The sequence below is a fragment of the Podarcis melisellensis genome, assembly GCF_964234715.1.
Source record: "Podarcis melisellensis genome assembly, chromosome: 4".
Classification (NCBI taxonomy): Eukaryota; Metazoa; Chordata; class Lepidosauria; order Squamata; family Lacertidae; genus Podarcis; species Podarcis melisellensis.
Window position 1 is genome coordinate 44792496 of NC_138531.1, and position 21471 is coordinate 44813966.

General features: G+C 39.1%; 1 protein-coding gene across 11 annotated transcripts in view; it reads right to left on the minus strand.

Moving 5' to 3' along the window:
• Nucleotides 1–21471, minus strand: part of DMD (dystrophin) — a 1007479-nt gene that overhangs the window by 232287 nt on the left and 753721 nt on the right. For all 11 annotated transcript variants that reach the window (XM_081908923.1, XM_081908930.1, XM_081908919.1 and 8 more), the window contains one exon: nucleotides 16771–16925. In XM_081908923.1, the coding sequence (XP_081765049.1) occupies nucleotides 16771–16925 (155 nt within the window). The remainder of the gene's footprint in view (nucleotides 1–16770; nucleotides 16926–21471) is intronic.

The window sequence follows — 21471 nt, forward strand, 5'->3', positions numbered from 1 at the left end:
CTGTTTGTCATCTCCGGACTTCCACGCCCCCAAACTGGCTGACAAATCAATATCAGTGCTTTTGTACGCTGATGATGCGATACTCCTATCTCGAACAAGAATAGGCTTAAATAGGCTCATAGGTGAATTTTCAGCATACTGTAGGAGAGAGCAACTTGCAATAAACTATCAGAAAACCAAAATTATGGTTTTTGCAAGGAAACACAGACAGTACAGCTGGAGGATGGATAACCAGACAATTGAACAGGTTAAAGCCTTCAAATATCTGGGTATCGTTTTCCAGTCGACCGGGTCCTGGGATGTCCATCAAAAATGTGCCAAAGAAAAAGCAGCTCAAAGTATCAAGATGCTGTCCCGCTTCTTTTACACGAAGGGGGGCAGATACATCCCAGCAGCCCTTGAAGTTTTTCAAGCAAAACCTCTGGCGCAGTTACTGTACGGGGCACAAATCTGGACGGGGAACCACTGCTCCAGTCTTGAAACTGTTCAGTCTAAATTTCTAAGGCAGATATTCGGCGTCCCCTCCTGTGTTCCAAACGCAGCATTACGACTCGAGGCCTGCCTTCCATCTGTGGAAACTCGGACCTGGCAGAGAACATTCAACTATTGGCTTCGTCTTAATCTGAATCCACCTGGTCTACTGCCTCTAGTAATGCAAGACCCTCACAAAAGCAAGTGGTTCAAAACTGTACATCAAAAACTCCTTACATGCGGTCTGCATTCACAGTCCCTACTATCAATGGGCCTCATTAAAGCAAAGAGTCTAATAGGCCAGCGCCTGAAAGACATTGAACGACAAAACAACCTGACTATCTTAAAGAAACTGTGCCCATGGTATACCTACTTTCCCCCTTCTCATTTTGACTCTCCAGCTTCATATTTGTTTAAACTAACCATCCCAAAATACAGACGTGCCTTTACATTGGCTAGATGGGATGTTCTTCCCTCTGCTGTACTCGAAGGTCGTTACCAAAAGACTCCATTTGAAAAACGACTTTGCCCATGTGGAGATGGTAACACGGAAACAGTGTCCCACGTCCTTCTATCTTGCCCCCTTTACAAAGACCTAAGGAATGAGATTATTACTCCACTCATTCTCTCCAACCCCGGCCGTTCACCAGACATTACACTGTATTTTCTATTATCTGATACGGATAGTCAGATAACAGAGAAGGTCGCGAGGTACATCGAGAGAGCTGCGAAATTGAGGGCCACCATCTGAGTGACAGACTTGTTCATCTGACGGACCTCCTTTTGCTTGTTCTTTTCTTCCTTTTATCCCTATTTTCACTTTTAACTCTTGTATAGCTGTGGCCTGTTGGCTTTGCTAATAAAGTTTTGATTTGATTTGATTTGATACCGTATTGCCCCAAATATAAGCCACACCTTTAAAATTAATGGGCGGGGGGGAGAGAAAAAAAAGGGAAAATACCTGAATATAAGCCGCTCCATTCCTTGCTGCTCCTGGCTGCATACTGGGGGGGGGGGAGCCGTACTGCATTGCCGATGGCCTTTCCCCTTCCTTGCTCTCTCCCTTCCCAGCCTTGGGGGAGAGGACGGGGGACTACGCATAGGGCTGGCACCACTTTGCCGCACTCCTGGCACTATTTGCCCTGCGCACCTGGTTGCATACCATAAGGTTGCAAATATAAGCCACACTTAAACTTTTCACGGTTGGAATTTGGAGGAAAAGTGAGGCTTATATTCAGGCCAATACAGTAATCATTTTTCAATGTCTTTCTTTATTAAGACTTGGACTAATTTTCCTTTTCATTAAATGTCTTCCGATATCCTCTTTCATCTGTCTACAAAACAATTCAAGATTAATCACAATTGCAATGCCTAGCTAATTCTCTTTTCATGCATACAATGACCATCATAGATTCTAACAGTTTATTCTTTTCAGTGTTCCAGAACAACCATTCACTACATACAGTACCTAAAAGCAGCTAGTTCCGTCCTGTAAAAGGTAGGCAGGCATAGGGCTTTTCAGTTTAGCTAGGTTATAGGTTGAAACGAGAATGGAATCATATAACCTCAGCTCAAAATTGGAAGCAGGAGAAGATACTAACAAAAGAAGAATGGATAGTTAAGATGATGGACTATGCTGAAATGGCAAAGATGACCGTGAAGATCAGAGATCAAGATGAGAAAAATTTTGAGCAGGAATGGAAGAAATTTATAGACTATTTAAAGACCACTGTAAATATATTAAAACATTAGCAGGTTTGATATAACATTTATGTGATTAAATAATTGGGAATTACAATAAACAAGAGGGAAAACAAAAAGTTTGCAGATACAATGAGATGCAAGAAATTATGTGGGAAAGATTGGAATCCAGGGGTGGGGCGGGGGAGTCTATATTGTTTCTTTTTTGGAAAAGCACTGAATTTATGAATTATTTATGAATTATTGTGATTGTAAAATTTGAAAATAAAATATTTTTAAAAATGAATCACATACCCTCTAACATTTCTTCGATAAAAATAGGGACTTCCTGTTCCATCATCATCATCATCATCATTTTATTATTTATACATCATCCATCTGACTGGGCTACCACAGCCACTCTAGGTGGCTTCCAACATATATAACATAATAAAACATTAAACATTAAAAACTTCCCTATACAGGGCTGCCTTCAGATGTCTTCTAAAGGTTGTATTGTTAATTATTTCCTTGGCTCACATTTCCAGCATTTCTCTGATGAAAATAGGGATGTCCTAAGGAAGAGCAGGACATTCTGAGATCAAATCAGAAACCAGGATGGCTTCTGTAAATCCAGAAATGTCCCTGGAAAATAGGGGCACTTGGAGGGTCTGGCAGTCATCAAAATAATACAGCTTTATGAAATTATTATTTTCTCCATCGCGGCTAACATTGGATATCATCCGTTGCGTTGTAGCAACAGTGGAACAATCTGACTCTCTGTTTGCTAAGTAGGAACCATTTAGTGTTACAAAATATTTGGAAAATCCAAAGCCTGCCTTTGGAGGGGAGTAGCTTCTCATGGTGTCAGTCCTTTGGAGAAGGAATGCAGCAACCCCCAGTGGCGTAGCGTGGGTTGTCAGCACCCGGGGCAAGGCAAGTAATTTGCACCCCCTAACCCGTGGATTTGCGCCCCCTAACCCTAACCCCCAGATGTTGCGCCTGGTGCGGCCGGCCCCCCCTGCACCCCCACGCTACGCCACTGGCAACCCCTACAGTTTGGAAGCAGTGTGTATACAGTACTCCTGAATCCAAGTGCTACAAAACTTCTGTAAAGCTGCTTGAACTCAGTAGCCAGCCAGTTCCAAAGGGAAGGAGGGAGCCAGACAAAGGTATCTAGGTGGGGCAGAAGCATAATCAAGCTGAGGTCCATTCCAAAAAGGTGGTGTTTTATCAAAATGAACTATTAACAGAAGTAATAAGAGAAAGAGAAGTGATGAATAAATCTCCCATCCCAATTCCCAGAACATGCCAAGTTCCAGAGCTTGAGACTGAGAGCTTCATTGGCAACATATAAACTGGAGGGTATATTTATATAAAAATTATTTAATGCAATGTGCATAAACATTAGCAATTCTAAGGTGTTTCATCTTCGGAGGAAGAAAACGCTGGCCTATTAAGAAGAGAGGGTTTGTATTCTTTGCTGCATCCAAAAGCACAACCCCTTAGAGATTTTACAGCAGTCAACAGTGCTGTCAAAATGTGTATATTAATTACTTGGTTAAAATTCATTTAAGATAAAATCCTGGCTACCAAAGGCACTTAAGTGTAAACTGATTATCAAAATAATTAGGTTTTAAAGGCACCTGCTTTCTTACTCTTAATTACTGCAGAAACAACTAAATTTAATAAGAGTGAAATGCACGGATAACATTACATGAGGCCAATTAAGACTCACAGTATTAAACTCTTAGCAGTTTTCATTTAAAATTGCCTTCTCTAGAGACTCAGCTTGGTGGCCTTGTATTAGTATTCTTTACTATTATTCAAAAAACAGGGCAGTTTCCAGCTTTCATTTTTTTAAAAAAAGAATTGTTAGGATTCAAATGAAGGAACTATGCAATGATGAGTAGTAATAAAACCAAGACGACAATTTCAAATTAGTATTTGTAAATGTGTGCTAGGCACTCAGCCTTTCTCAACCTGTGGGTCCCCAGATGTTGTTGAACTACAACTCCCACCACCCCTAGATAGCAAGGCCAGAGCTCAGGGATGATGGGAGTTGTAGTCCAACAACATCTGGGGACCCACAGGTTGAGAACCACTGTACTATATAGAGACACTATGAATGAAAACATTATCAGAATATTGTTTGTTTAGAACTTCCTGTGCACCAGCCATGCTTTAGCTGTCCCACAAGTGCTGTCCCAAGACATTTTGCTGCCTGAGGCTGAGTCAAAATGCCTCTTACACCCCCACTAGACTGCACACTAACTGTTTAAAAAGTCTGCACCCTTTAGACATTAATTCCTGGTTTTGTCTATCCTCCCCTTATGGTGCTGGTTTGAAACAGGTTGTTTTAGCCTGCTGAACAGCAGGGCTGGGCCTGTTCCTAATCAATATATTCTTCACAGCATCATCTTTGGGCAAAGAGTCAGATATGCAGTGCATACTCATGCTCTCCAAGAGATTAAACTAGAGATGTTATTTTCAAACCACATACTTTCAACATTGCACACTGGCTGTGTTCAGACACCCCACTAAAGCATGGCTTAGTATAACCTGAACAAGTTTAACTTCATCCTGGGTTCTTATGACCTCCCTGACCTTTCATTCTCTCACACTGCCTGGTGGAGGAGTTCAGGTGCATTTGCTTTTAACATAACTGCGTTTTGGTGTGTTAACATTAACAAGTCAACTTGTGCTAGGGTAGGGTTACCCCTTTTCCCAGGCTGCTTTTCCGATTGAAATCAAACTCCCTATGTTTTCTGCCCTGCAGGCAAAATCTGCAACTACCTGCATCATAGTTATATATTTTGTTATGTAGGACAGTTTGGGAGTTAACAGGATAGTAGTAAAGGGTGACAAGATTAGCTTCCTCCCTCAATGCCATGGAGCCCATTTGCAAGAGATCCTATCCACAGATCTTGTTCATCAAATCTAGTGTGGAATTTTGTGTTCATGTGCAAGCCTTTACCAATATGAGAAGTAGAGACAGCGTGTAACCACTGAGAGATTTGACTCCTAGAAACCCCAAGCAGGTTTATACTTTTGTGATTCCCACAATCTCTCTGTAATTTGGTTGTTTACCCTGAAAGTCTATTTCTATGTGACTATATTGGAAGGGACTGCAGTTGAAGGCTGAAATAAAGGCATTCTATGTATTGTTTAGTTTTGAGTTGTTTTGTATGTTTATGAAAACAAAAGTTTTTCTTTTTTCCTTTTATTCATGTAAAATTATTTTATTTTGGTTTTGTATGAATAAAAAATTAAAAATAAATTAAAAATAAATAAAGGCACAGGCATATATAAATGTGTTAAACTGGGGCGGGGCACTTTATTTAGCTTTAAACCAAACCTGCAAAGAAAAACAGTCATGGGAAATGCTGTAAAAAAGCAGGCTAAGCCTGCAGTGATACCACTCCTCTGCTAGGTCAAGGGCAAGCAGCCCTGAAGGTGAATAGGGAGTCTTTCCCACATGAGCAACCCTGGGGCCCCAGAATTCTTGGGTGGATGGGGCAAGTTGGCCTCACCAAAGCCCCACAGCCCTGAGCTGCAGTTCAGAGAAGCAGGAAAGGAGAGCGGGGTGCCGACTTAACTAAGTCAGAGGCCTCACCTCTCCAAGTGCAGTGACAGACCATGTACAACATAGGCATGCTTGCCTACATCCCTCATGGTGGCCATGAACTTAGTTTGGGCTACAAACACAGCCCATAGCAAGTGCATGTCAAAGTCTGTGTGAAAACTGTGAACTTACTGTGTGAATCAACCTTCAGTGTAATGTTCTTGTCCTCTCCTTATGGTGCACTGTTGCCTGTGTTATACAGCTTGGTATTTGTTGGAGCATGTTCCACCAAACATCTTAGTTTTTTTGTGACTATGATTGCCATAACAGTTTGTTAGGTTTTTACAACTTCCATGTTGGAATGATTGTTATGATTGTTCTTTGTATTTTAATATATAAGATTTTAATATGTATGCAGATATTTTGGTATGTTTTTTAAATAAAAAGATGGTTCAATGAATTGTTTATTGAAACAATTGTTTATTGAAATGCTTAGGTGTACGTATTGTGCTTATTTTTTATTTATCCTGTATAATGGAAGCCACTTATTTCCTTTGTGGAAAGGCAGCATATAAAGTTTAGTTCAATCTCCGTTTCTGTTCAGTAACTAAAAAAAAGACCCAAGTGAATGGTTATCCAATGCATTAAAAAGAAAGAAAGAAATTAAGCTGTTAACTTACAGGAAGTAAAATGCTGTATAAAAATAAGTAACAACATCACAATTTCTTCCTCAGGATAAGTTAGTTTCCTTTTGTACCCAGCTTTGGCTACTACAGAATAAGAGACCACATATTACATGAAATCATGCATTTTTAAAAGTAACTAAGTCTCTTGTCAGTTCAAGGCTTGCATTCTTGATTGCATTTGACATAATAATCATTATCATATCGCCAGACTGAAATCATGCTGACAGTACTGAAGTCAGGGCTGCTTCTTCCAATTAACCAAGAATTACAGATTTTCTCGTCTTCCAGGACGTAAGTTTATATTTACAATTCCACCGAGGTGAACAATGTGATGTGATAGATGAAGCAATTTAACGTGCGAACTTAAACAATAACTATTTCCACCCATGTTTACCCTCAGCAGGTAAATATGGTTTGGAAGAAAGCCAGAGGGCAGGCACACTGGCCACACACCTCTAGTCAGTGTGCACATGTGTGTTCTTACATGTACCCCACTCTGAAGTGGTGAAAAGTTCCAGGGCAGTGTTTACCAGGGTTTGGCTTCCTTTTGAAGGCAGACTGCAGGTTACAAGTTTCAGCAGGTCTACAAAAGTTGAGAATTCAAGGCTAAGCACGAGCTGAGATACTGATCCAATAATACCCAACACCCTGCAGCTTCCTTTTGAAGTATGGCAGACACTTGTGCAGCAAGCATTATGTGTCTGGGACTGGGCAATCAAATGGGCATTCATCTGAGTAGGCTGGCTATGCAAAGATTGTTTGTACCACTGCTGCCAGTGACACATCCTTAGAGAGACGGGTGGAGTCAGAGCCTTCATGGCATCAGGCTTACTCTTAGACCTCTCCTCTGAAGGGGGAAGGCTCCTTTGTGACCAGAGGTGGTGCCAGAGGTGTCTCTAAGGCTGGAAAAACCGAACTAGAGGTGCTAAGTGTCATAGGGGTGGGATGCTCATCTGACAGCCTGTTCTGCTCCTCCCCAGGGTCCTCTACCTCTGACTCTCTGAGCTCCTCCCATTCTATATCCAGATCTGACAGTCCCTCCAATACAACCTCTACAAGGTTCATGGCAATGTAGGAGATAGTCAGGTAAGTGGGACAATCCTGTTTCCTGGAAACTAAACCCCTGTTGGTTTCTCATCTTTAATAGTTACTGTCCACACTCTGTCCATTTTCTTCCTCCACATCAAAGAATACTTTATTTTAGAAAATGAAGGTTTAAGGTTCTCAGAATTGTGGATGTTAGACAAAATTTTTAAAGGAGTTCTCTGGTGGAATAATACCACGAAATATGTCTCTTGTATTCACCCTCAGTTTGTTTTCAGTACATGGAAGAAAACTACAGAATCCCTGTAGATTAGCACATAGTTGTGAAATGTGGAAGGACTGGGAAACTGGGCATAAACTCAGGAACAAAATAAAATCATTAAGTACAGCTGTCACTGCTGGAAACTGCCAGATCTTGATGTAGACAGGGTTTTTTTTCTCTTGTTGCTACGAGAAAGTTAAAAACTAATAAGCCATGGAGAATTATTGCATACTCTAATTTTCCTGAACAAATTGCAAAATAGCTGTCCTGAAAAATGGTAGGGCACAGTTACTTGTAGGTATGCTAGATCATAAATTTCTTTACCAAGTTTCATTTGGGAAAATGCTATGCTGGAGTTGGTAGTAGTAAGTAGCAATGATATGACAAATAAAACATTCATTAGAAAAATCCCTGATCAAGTAAACGGGTAGTTATTCATTTTAATGTAAAATGAGGAGAGAATGATGGAATATAATTAGTTTAGCTTAGAATCGCCAGGAGGAAGTAGGGAGACTTTAAATTCCTCTTGTCTATCACAGGAAAGTATTATTATAGTGGATAAAGGCTGGTTGTTCTTCTTGCCTACCAAGGGGAGAGACAAGAAATAATGTTTCAGATTGCAACTGTAATGATTCACGCTCAAAGTTAAGAATAACTCTTTGTTAGGCTTCAGTACTGTAACTAACTTCCTAAATGTGTGATAAAACATTTATCACTGCAGATCTTTAGGAATAGAATATATAAGCATGTTGTTGCTTTCATTTGGATTCAGACCTTTAAGAAGGAAAGACTTTTGGATCATTTAAGTAATTTCCAATCATATTTCCAAGTATGTGTAGATGAGGGTTTATTACCCTTTACAAGAATAGCTTTGGATAAACTCCTGCTTTTGGCAGGGGATTGGCTTTATGACCTGCAGGCTCTCAGGATTTAATAGGATTTCATCTAGAAATGTAGCCAAATGTGACAGATTCTGAGGACACTAATAGCTCTGAGAGGGCGTTTGGACTAAGAACAGCACATCTGAATGCAAATGACAGTTGAAATTTATTTAATTCAACTGTGTATGAATTATCAGCAATGTGCATACCAAGGAAGGTAAAAATGTGGAAGTGAAGGTTGCAAACTGATTGATTTCTTCTTCTTCAGGTGTTCCACACACAATCAGCCATTCCTATTTCCCTGAGCCAATGTGGACAATACTCCATGTTGGCTGACCAGCTTGTCTATGGACTTTCTCCCAATGTGTTGCAGACAACATACTTGTAAAAGGCCCCTGACTGAGCAAACAGGTAGCCAATTCAGGGATTTCAGCCAAGTAGTTATTCTGTTGCTCTGCTCACACGATGAGTGCTGGTGAGAGAACTGCTTCATTGCAGCATCTGTTTGAGAAGGCAGGTGCCAAGTGGAGAGCAAACCGCAGTGAGGTGCTAGATTATAAATTTATGTCCACCATGCGATCTGAGCAACCCTGCCAAACCTAAGCTAGCTTGCTACCCTCAGGTACAATGAATGATACTTTATGTTGCCAGTGTTTAAATAAGATTTGTTTGCCAGTTTGATATGCTTCACTATGTGGCATGGGAAGTGGTACCATCTTGTTCTTTGCCTCCAACAGTAACCTGAAGAGTCTGTAACCCGAGGTACCACTGTAAAAGTATGATCACTGTCAAGCACGAGAATGTAGGAGGGAGGCATGGAGTGCTAAAAGTGAGCTGGAATTCAGTGTTGCACAGAATATCATGGTAAACAGCCAGAGATTTACATTTTAAAAAGAGTAAGCAAATATAAAGTAGTTCTACTGCATGAAAAGAATGGCAGGAAGACTAAAATCATTTAGGGTGCAATTCAATGTAGTCCTAAGAGACTTCTGCCAGTGCATTTCTGCTTGCCTGGCTAAATGATCTCCCCTACCTTTACACAAGTTATGTGTGCAACTGAAAGAATGACTTTGTTGTAGCATCCATTGAAACCTGCAACTCTGGGGCCTTGTTTTTAAAGGGTAGAAAACAACAACAACGAATTAACTTCAGCTAAACTCCTGACCTTCTATCCTTTTATAAGATTAAGATCAACCCAAATAATTGTTCTTGGAACTCTTTATGTGGATGCCACAGAGTGGCATTTAAAATTTTTTTACAAGTTGCTTGCTCTAAAGTCGAGCAGTGTCACTTGAATGATTTATAATACTGTATAGAACTTTCCTTCTCTGTATCCTTCATTCCACGGACTGCTATTATTATTATGTTTGAATGTTTTCCACTGCAGCAAGTATTTTATATTCTAGATGTCCACCACCAGTTTCTGAATGCTAATCAGTCCATATGCTATAAAATTTTACATGCAATATGGTAGTATTGCTAAGGGAAATCTGAGTTATTCACTGTGTTGTTTCTCCCGTGAAAATCTAACAGATCAGTTTAAACCTTGGCAAAGACAAACAGCAATCCAGCATTGTGTTTCAGCTAAGTACACAGTAAAATAAAAATAAAAGGTAAGTCGGAAAATGAAAAGCAAACAGATATACCTCAAACCAACAAATTTATCAGGAAGCCAAGACGACAATAAGCATTTAGTTGTGTCAGATCCAGGGAACATTCATATCTGAATACAGTACTGAGCTGAGATCTGGATTCTGTGAAATCCTTTGCTTCTTCTGGTGCTTGAGTGATGAGAAAGGAAGGTGGTTTAATTTAAGGAAGATGGAAGTCAAAAAATGTTGTACTGTACTGAATCTCATTTTGGGAGGTAGGGGGCTTCATTCTTATTTCTAAAAAGGAAGAATAGGACTCTTTATTGAGACTTGCAAGTGTGCATAGACCACTGCACCCTTTGCCTTCAGTTTGAGACAGTCTTATATGAGACGTTTTTGTGATAAAAAGACAGATATCACCTCATATTATCCCAAATGTCACCTGATAATAGAGCCTTCAAAAAGGAAACAACTAGTTATAATCTTTTTACAATTAGGAACACCTACAGAGCAAACTCATACAAGTCTACTCAGAAGTATGCCCCACTTAGCTCAATGAGACATACTCCCAGCAAAGGGTGTATATGTGTGCAGCTCAAGGTAATCTTTCAGACAAAAATGACATTAGCGAGGTCGCTTCAAAATGAGGACAAATGATATTTCAGCTATCACAGGCAGTGAAAATTGACAATTCCCAGAAGCAGTATGCCTCTGAATGCGAGTTGCTGGAAATCACAAGTGGGAAAAGTGCAGCTGTACTGCTGTGCTGCTTGCCGTCTTCCTATAAGCATCTGGCTGAACACTGTGGAAACAGGATGGTGGACTAGATGGGCCTTTGGTCTAATCCAGCAGCACTCTTTTTATGTAGTGCCCTCACTCAAATCATTTCCTTCCTGTTGGTCAATGTGGCGTTTGCCTATTCCTTGAGATTTTGTTTGTACAGGGGGATGGAAGTGGTTAATGTAGATTGGCCAATGAGAAAGCTCAGAGGCGGAGCCTACCTGGTTTTGAGGCTCAGCTCAGGGGTTTTACCATTGGGAGATAGAGGAGTTAGACAGAGCCAGTAAAAGACAAACATAGCGGTTGTGACAGCCGGAGTGAGAGACAGGGATAGAACTGAGAGAGAAGAGTGTGACTGTGAGATAGAGCCACATCTGGTTAAGGGAACCGTTTGAGAATAAAATTCAGTTTCATGATTCTTATTTATTTTTCTTGTGTACATTATTATGAGATATCGGGAATGGGCAGTAGAATGGCAAATGCAATTCATTGTAAGCAAATGTAACTTGATGAGCAAGATTTGCTAATTACAACAGCACATTTTCTCGAAGCAAGGCAGTCTACATTAGCACCTATACATTCTATTATGAGTGTATATTTTCCGTGTGAATTCCATACTGGGGCACTTGCCATAGTGGTAGATACATGAATTAGATTAAAATGACAGAACTTTTAGACCTTACCCTGGCTTCACCATATTGAAATGTCGCAGACCTAGTCACTGGCTGAGCTGCTGAGGTGCAATGAAATGCTCACAATTTTATTAGGATTCTGTTGTTAACTATCAGCAGAAAGTACCCATGTACAATCTATGGGAATGGGTGCAAAGAAGCAAGCAGCCTGCATTTATAACGAATATTCTGATGACTTTTCACAAGCCTCCACATGTATTACTTGTTTTAAAAGCTAACAGCTGTAAGATACAATAAAATGTTGTAGGGGCCAATAGCCTTTAAGTAAATATTGAAAATATTAAGATACACATGTTTTTGCTTTCTGTATCATACTAATTCTTAAACAAGAATGTAGCAGTAGAAAGAATTAGTGCTTAAACTAGAAAGAGGCCAAGGGAGTAGAAAACTACACAATCCTGCAGTAACAATTTTACATCCAGGATATTCTGCCTGTTGTTCCCTTCCTTCTAGTCTTTTCCCTCCTCTTAGTCCAGCTGGTTGATATGTTGTTACTAATTCAAGCAGCACAGACCACATAGTCCCCTGCTACCTGTGTTTAACACAAAATACAGTTATTTTGGTGATAGTAAATGCTTCAAAAAAGAAGATGAAGACACATGTTTACAAGTAATCCTGGCTTTGGCCCAAGTAATTAGAGTATGTGCCTCTAGTGCATCTTTCTAGCTACTACAAAAATGAGCAAAAAGGGAAGCACCCATCAAACACTAACAAACTTGGCAATTACAGGAGTTAGAATGTCGTTTTCATTATGGTTCAGTGTTATAAAACAAAATGGTGGGGCAAGGGGTAAATACATAACAATCAATTGCAGATCTAGCTAAGCTAAACAAAATACAAGCTGGCAGATGTTCTCAGTCTGACCGAAACACTTGGCTGAACTATCAGCTGCAGGCAAAGTATAATATTTTCTGTTTTTGGGTGGCTCCTTGTTTGTTCAACTGATGGTTTGTCAAGCGCGGCACACCTTAGTGACACATCATGGCTGCAAGCTTGGTGTAAATGAATATAAAACATACTGGAAGTAAGACACTGAGGAATTTGCTAATGATTTCTAATAAATATGGGGGGTGGGAATGCAGCTTGCATTCCCCACATATTTTACTGCTTCATGGTCCCATTACTCCCCTAGATTTGAGAAAACACAATGTTGAAGTGATAGCAAAAGTCACAAGTGGCAGAATTCCCCTCATATGCAATTCATGCTTCCTTCTCCTCCACCCTATGTTCCTATTTCTCACTGTATATAGCATCTATAACCAACCCCATTTTTTGCTGCCTCCAGGTCTTTTCCCTATCTATAACCAGTCCAACAAAGCTCCTACGGACTTTGGGACCAATGTGAGATCTTAATTGGTGACTTGAGACAGCTTGTGGCTAGATGAGGGAGAATAAGCTAGACTTAATCCAAACAAGACAGAGGTGCAGTTGGTGGGGAAAGATGGAGACTACAAATGGTCCTGAACGAAGTTGTGTTCCCCTGAAGGACTACATTTGCGACTTGGAAAAGCTCGTGCTCTCAAAGCTAACTGAGTAGCCCCAGTTGCGGCAGTGCTCAGGTGTGCTTTTTCCCCAACTTCAGGTGGTTCACTAGTTACACTCCTATCGGGAGAAAACAGAACTTGTTTCACTGGAATGTGTAAGGGACATCCAGACTAGAGCATTGCAGCAAGTTCTATGTAGGTCTGCTTTTGAAGATGGCTGCCCTGATATTGGTTGGGGCTGGGCAGCTGGAGTCTACATGTGGATGTAAGAGGGGAGATTCCCTCTACATCGAAGCCAAATCTGTTTCCATGAAACTCAGGTTGAATTCTCATTTCCAAATTATTAGTGATGCTCTGCAGGCGATTCTCAACTTCTGGAATCACCATGCAAGTTCTCCAAGGTCTTTCTGAGTAACCAGATGTGCTTTACAAGTAACAACTCTACACAGTTTGTATCTACAGATTACTACATTTCCAACAAAACCAATATCAAGCTTGTGACTTCTGTACCACGTCTATCCAACCACAAATTTTCTGGTGCAAATGCTTTATTCACACCATGAGATATACATTGAAAGCTGCGAAAGGGCAGCCAGGATTTCAATCAGTTAAATCAGCAGGCTTCAGTTGGCATACGTATATCAACCACAAATGGGAATTTTGTTTACAGAGCACAATTTGAGATCTCAACAGGATTTGTTAAAACCTGACATACAATTAGATATAGTTAACAAACAGCCTGATCAAGTGAAGAAATTTAAATTTCTGGAATGATAAAGAGTGGTTGAGGATTTATTTGTTTGTTTAAAAACTATATTCAGATCACTTCAAAAAGGGACAGCTTGCCCTTGTTGTAGTATATAGAAAAAATAAGAAAGGGCTGCCGAGTACAATTCAAGCTGAAAGACAACATTCCTATGAAATCACTATAGCAGCTGATGAAGCTTAGAATGACCTCATGAAATAGCTGAAAGAATTGTCCATGGAATTGTTCACTGCTACCACTAACTAGTAAATATAACAACTAAAGTTGAAGATGGAATGACACATTCATGTCCAGCTCACATTTCTAAACTCTCAGCTGCAAAGCTGCATTAGGAGGGGCTGCATTACAGGAGGAAAGCAGAGGGTGGGTGTGTAACCCTTCCCTTACTCATTGTTATTCCTCTACAACTAGCCAATAGCTCTTATGGCCCAAATGGAGGCTTCTGGCCCCGTTTTTGGTGAAAAACACAAGTCTGGGGCCCCAGCAAGGGCAGAAAAACAGCAGGGGGAAAGTGGTATCCAAAGGAAGGATTAAGTCTCCCTTTCCCCACTTGCTTATTTCTCCTATGCACATTTCCTAACATCTTTGCAGGAGCAGGAGCAGCTGATGCATCTAAATGCAGATTGATCAGTAATAAGTAACTAGTCTCAGTTTTAGGAAATGACATGCTCACTAATGCTGGACATGTGGACAATAATTTCAATTATGAACCAACATATTTTTCACATAACCTGAACCAACTGATGAATTAAAGCTATTTCAAAAGCTGGAAGACACTATACAGTACATATAAGGTAACCATCTGAAAAATTAAATCTTGTATTTGGTTTAGCAAATTCATTGGAAAGTAGTATAGGGTAGAATAATCCTCTTCTTGTTCAAAGTGATCTAGTAACCTATCTGAGCATCGTAAGCTATACTTATAATAAGCAATGTTACAAATGTTGGAATGTTTCAATATTTGGAGAGGGAGACTGGTTTTTGGTACATTACATACCAAGCACTCATCCCCTCTAGTCGTGTTTGTAGCTCAGAAGAAAGAAGCAACGTGTGGGGGTTAAAAATATTACCGTACAGGACTACCATAAGGCTCCTCCCCATGCATGCCTCCACTCATCTCAAACCTGTTCTGAGTCCTCCCCACCAAGCAAATTAACAGGGCATAGGGGAAAGAGAAAAAAGGAGAAGTCGCATTGCATAAGTGAACCTCATTCTGCACAGGTAACAACTTAGTTGAATCCTGCCCATTAGTATACCTATCTTGTAAAATCTTCAGATATTTGCCAATCAGAAGCAGTGTTGGGCAGGGGTCGGGGCAGGGGGAGAGACAGCAAATGGAGAGAAGTGTGTCACCTAATGTGATTTGCTTTCTCAAGGATTACAATTCCCAGAGTTCTTTAACTACTGGTACTGGTTTCCAGAATTCCTAAGTGATCTTACACTGGTACTTTGGAAGAAGGAACACTATCTAAAGATCATGTGCCATTTATTTATAATGAATATGCATACCTGCCTTACTGCCGTGTCTGGCTATAAATACGGATCAAACAGTCAGAAACATACAGAACTTAAAGGGAAATAGAGAAGCTGAAGGATGCCAGTCAATCCTCCAACTTTTCAAAACAGAAATGGCCTAGGGAAGGGACATACTTGGGTCCAGGAAGATAATAACTGGAAATAAAGCCAGGAAAAGACATATGCTTTTTACTTCTAAGGAAGATGGCAAATTCTATCCTTCATTTATTTTTACTTTTGTGCTCAAGTTCCTCAAAGTGTACAACAGTTTAACCCAGACATATAAGACACAAGGTTTAGCCTAATGATTATCCGTAATTTTAGTACAGAAAAGAAAGGAACACTTTTGGTAATAACAGCTGATTTAAATAATCCTCCCTATGCCAAGAAACTCTCTGATTATATTTTACATTTTACACTGTGCACTCTTCTGACCTTATTCATAAACTGTAATTAAACACAATTTAAAACCACATTCATTTTTGGATTTGATTATAAGCTATAAAGCCTAATGTTAGATATAAAGTCTAATGTTAGATACTAAACCAATCTAAGTGAACCAAACTTAATTTTTATGCATCTCATTGAGTGTACAACAATATGAAACAATGAATCTGAATTTTATTGCATTAATAAAACTAATTTCATTCTATGAATTTTCATATAGATTTTATAATGGGTGATTCATAGTTTAGAGGAAGGCTCTAAAATAGCTTTCAGAATTGAACAGGTATCGAAATAAATGATGAGAGACTACAAAAAAGAACAAAGAAAGCTTTAATCAAGAACCTAATCTAGGAAAAATTATTACTTATAGATTTTTCATATGGAGACCTGATAGAGCTTCATCTTCTAACCTTACATGAACCACACTTCAACAGAACAAGAGTGTCATTTCCATACTTAGTATATAGCACTGATAATAACTGAACAGTGTAGCACAAATAATATAATTGTTCTAGATGGGGCTTCCTAGCAAGCATAATGATAGAAAGCAAGAAATCTGGCAGACAGGTCTGAGTTACAGATAGATACAACAATATAAAAGATTAGGCAGCAACCCAAACACACACAGGAACTCAAAAACTCACAGAAAATGATTAATCATATACTTAAACAACAATAAGCAAAATAGCTGATAAAAACACATTCTTGACAATTTACCCCCTGAAAGAGACCCTCCCAAGTCACATAACTGAAAACAGTTGAAAATAACAGCAGTAAATTGAGAACTGTTTCCTCCTTACCTGTTAAGTATTTCTTAATATACTTTGATATTAATAATTTCTTAAGAAAAATATCCAACTACCTAGTTTTGTTTTACAAGAATGGTACTAGAAGTTGTGTCCTACCTCTTATTAATGGTGGCCCAAGCATCATTAATGTTATTAGTCATCAGTTCTACTTTTCTGGTGTCATCAGTTGAATAATCCCGGAGAAGCTTAAGTGCCAAATCATTTGCCACATCCACGTTTATATGCCACTGCCGTAGCTCCTTTGCAAATTGCTGGAAGAAGAGCAGAAATGCATATAAAACATATTACACATTGTTGAGGAACATTTAGAACCTTTCCAAGTTCAGGTAATACTTAAAACATATTTGATAGTTAGATACATGAAGTTTCTGGGTAAATAATATCCCTAATTCACTTCAACAAAAAATGCTGTTCCATGAAGTGTTGTTGTTGTTTTTTTAAAATAGTTTTAATTAAGATTTTTTTGTGCTATGAAACAGACAGACAAATAAGCAGAGAGAAGTACTACTGAGGGGAAAGAAAGGGGGAAAGACGGGGAGGGAGGGAGATTGGGGTGTTGTTTATTCATTCTATTGTCTTGTATTAGTGTGGGGGTTGTGTCAGGATAATGTGAATAGGTCCTATATCTATATCTACAGTATTTCTATATCTATATTTATATCTATGAATTAGAAGTCCTTAGGATTGCGGGAGTGCCTGGCGTGCTCTGGTCCATGGGGTCACGAAGAGTCAGACACGACTAAACGACTAAACAACAACAAACAGGATTGGGGGAGATCCATTCATTCAATTGTAGCTTTAAAACCCTTTAGGTAAAATCTGGTTTTAGGATATCTAGAATTGTTTTGTCATGAGATGGAAGATTATAAATCTAGTAACAAAAGTGTAGCAGAACTGTTCAAGAAAATGCAAGGTACGAGTATGCCAGGCTGTATTTTAATTGTCATTCATGGTTTCCCCAGAATAATTCTGGAAACTGCAGACTGGTGGTGCCAACAATTTTATGTTATAAAATGAAACCCACATTCTTGTCACAGAACTACAGCTCTCTGGTTTCCTGAGGAACACAAATGACCTTTCAACCAGTTTGAGAACCAAGCCACACATTACACGAGGTTCTGAAATTGTTTTTTACCCATTTTTTCCCCTGGGGAAAAGCACTCACAGCAATCTTGAGCTGAGGATGGGGTGAGAAAGGAAGGAAGGAAGGAAGGAAGGAAGGAAGGAAGGAAGGAAGGAAGGAAGGAAGGAAGGAAGATGCAGCTTTACTCATTCCCTGCCAGTTGTTTCTCCAGTCACAATTCCTCCTGCTCAGCCTGTTTTCTCACGCAAGTGTGGCAGTATATAACTATCTAAGATGTAGTTTGGTATTAAGTCTGTGGTGTAAATATATACATAACTGTATATATATTGTCTGCTATATGGTTTTTTCTCTCCTAAAAATAAATGGGTGATTTAAATATTTAGCATTCTATATTTATACATGTGCTAGTGATCCATATAGGGCATATAGGGAAATAGGACAAATGCTGAGTACAAAAATTAATAAATATATTTCAAATTTTCATTTATTGTTTTATCCATTAGGTTATGTAATGAGTGCCACCTACTGGAATAGTACTGAACATGCATATACAGGGATAATATAGTACTGATAAAAAAAAATAATATTGGAATATCAGTTCTTTGATACTTTCTCCCAAGAGCATAAAAAAGCTTTTAAGAAAAACGACCCAAAAACTATTTTGAATTTGAATGCTTTGACAAGGTTTATGCCACATTCACACAAAATCGTGGAAGGGGGACATTTAAACTTAAATAAAATTATGTTATGAATATATATCACTTGACAGCCATAACCAGCAGTTTATTGTTATGTAGGTTTAAATAATATTGCTATGAAACCTCACTGTCCTGGTCTGTTGGAGAACATTAGGAAACATTTGTCCTCAGTTCCAATGTGTTAAAAGTCTTGAGTAAATACTGTAGTTGTGCAAAGTAAAAGCCATTATAGAAAAAGTAATTATTATTGTACCAAAATTCTTTGAATAATATGTGTTTGCTCCCCTTTGTGAAAATCAGTTTTCTTTTCTCTTACTTATCTTTGCACTAAAGAACTGCTTTTGACTTGACTAACAGCATTGAATTAATTAATGAGAATGAAGCAATTCTTTGAATATTTATCTGTGACACAAAGCAGACTGAACATCAGGTAGATAAATGAAAAGCCTGAATATAATTACTGCAATATTTTTGTAGTGTATTTCTGAAAAAAAAAGTTCCAAAGGTACAGATAAACATTAGAGCAATGTGGGTCAGCAACCTCCTCCAACTTAAAATGCATTTTCATTACAGCCCATGAAGCTCCCCTTACAAACAAGCAAGAGTTGAGGAATATCTGTATAATAGTAAAGATGCATAATTGATGGGTGGTTCACACAATGTTTTTTTGTATACATGAGCAGCAGTGACTGTCCAAATAGTATGAAAGAAGCACTGCCATCTTGAGTGCTCTTGCAGGCTGCTTCTGTGAAACCTTGCTAGCATGTGAAATGAGTGCAATTGTGCGGTAGTTGGAGCATTCTTTGGCACTGCCCTTCTTTGGTATTGGGATGTAGACTGATCTTCTCCAATCCTCTGGCCACTGCTGAGTTTTCCAAATTTGCTGGCATATTGAGTGTAGCACCTTAACAGCATCATCTTTTAATTTTTTAATGGTTTAGCTGGAATATCATCACTTCCACTGCCCTTGTTATTAGCAGTGCTTTCTAAGGCCCATCTGACTTCACTCTCCAGGATGTCTGGCTCAAGGTCAGCAACCACACTACCTGGGGTGTTCGAGACATCCATATCTTTCTGGTATAATTCCTCTGTGTATTCTTGCCACCTCTTCTTGATGTCTTCTGCTTCTGTTAGGTCCTTACCGCTTTTGTCCTTTATTATGGTAATCTTTGTATGAAATGTTCCTTTCATATCTCCAATTTTCTTGAACAGATCTCTGGTTTTTCCCATTCTATTGTTTTCCTCTATTTCTTTGCATTGCTTGTTTAAGAAGGCCTTTTTGTCTCTCCTTGCTATTTTTTGGAAATCTGCATTTAATTTACTGTATCTTTCACTATCTCCCTCGCATTTTGCTTGCCTTCTCCCCCTCACTATTTGCAAGGCCTCATTGGACAGCCACTTTGCTTTCTTGCATTTCCTTTTCATTGGGATGGTTTTCGTTGCTGCCTCCTGCATAATGTTACGAGCCTCCATCCATAGTTCTTCAGGCACTCTGTCCACCAAATCTAAATCCTTAAACCTGTTCCTCACTTCCACTGTGTATTCATAAGGGATTTGATTTAGATTGTCTCTTACTGGCCCAGTGGTTTTTCCTACTTTCTTCAGTTTAAGCTTGAATTTTGCTAAAAGAAGCTGATGATCTAAGCCACAGTCAGCTCCAGGTCTTGTTTTTGCTGACTGTATAGAGCTTCTCCATCTTGGCTGCAGAGACTATAATCAATCTGATTTTGATGCTGCCCATCTGGTGATGTTCATGTGTAGAGTCGTCTCTTGTGTTGTTGGAAAAGAGTGTTTGTGATGACCAGCTTGTTCTCCTGGCAGAACTCTATTAGCCTTTGCCCTGCTTCGTTTTGAACTCCAAGGCCAAACTTGCCAGTTGTTCCTTTTATCTCTTGATTCCCTACTTTAGCATTCCAATTCCCTATAATGAGAATAACATCCTTCTTTGGTGTCATTTCTATAAGGTGTTGTAAGTCTTCATAGAATTGGTCAATTTCAGTTTCTTCAGCACCAGTAGTTGGTGCATAAACTTGGATTACTGTGATGTTAAAAGGTCTGCGTTGGATTCGTATCGAGATCATTCTATCATTTTTGAGACTGTATCCCAGTACAGCTTTTGCCACTCTTTTGTTGACTATGAGGGCCACTCCATTTCTTTTACGGGATTCTTGCCCACAGTAGTAGATATGATAGTCATCCGAACTGAATTCGCCCATTCCCGTCCATTTTAGTTCACTGATGCCCAGGTTGTCAATATTTATTCTTGCCATCTCATTTTTGACCACATACAACTTACCCAGGTTCATGGTTCTTACATTCATTATGCTCATAATGAATCACATATTTTTTTAAAAATATCATTGTGGCAGTGATTGTTCATACTGGTTTTAGATGCTTAGTTATTTAATTTTGTGTCAATTGCTCGTATTTTATTAGGCTGCCTGATGTTGTGCATGTCACCTTAGGGTAAAGGGCAGAATGAATGAATGAATGAATGAATGGAGTCTGACTTATGGCCATGCCAGTCCTTGGAATTTTCATCACTGCCAGGATCCAAAAATGGATACTGAAAGAAATGTAAAGGGTCCACAGTCCTCCTAACAGAATGACACAGTACTTGTCATTCACTCATACGGCTTTCTACATGTTTTATTTTTAAACCAACATATTTGTTTAAAAGAAGCGAGCTAATGTAACAGGATCAACACATGCTATTTGTTTTATTGGTAAAACACAATGAAGTAATGGCCTATAAAGTTTCACTCAGGAAATGTGTACTTTTCCCAGTGCTGCTTGAATTTTAATGACCTTGTAATCCTGTCTGAAGAATACTATTTAATAGGCCGCCTGACAATTGCATTACAGGACTATTTAAAAAGTGTTGCTTCTCACCATTAACTTCAGTACTTATATCTATTAAAATCCTGACATTACTAAACCCAGTATCAGTTAGAATTTAAAAAAAACACACACACACATAATGTAGGTCTCTCTCTTGTTCTCTCTCAGAAAACA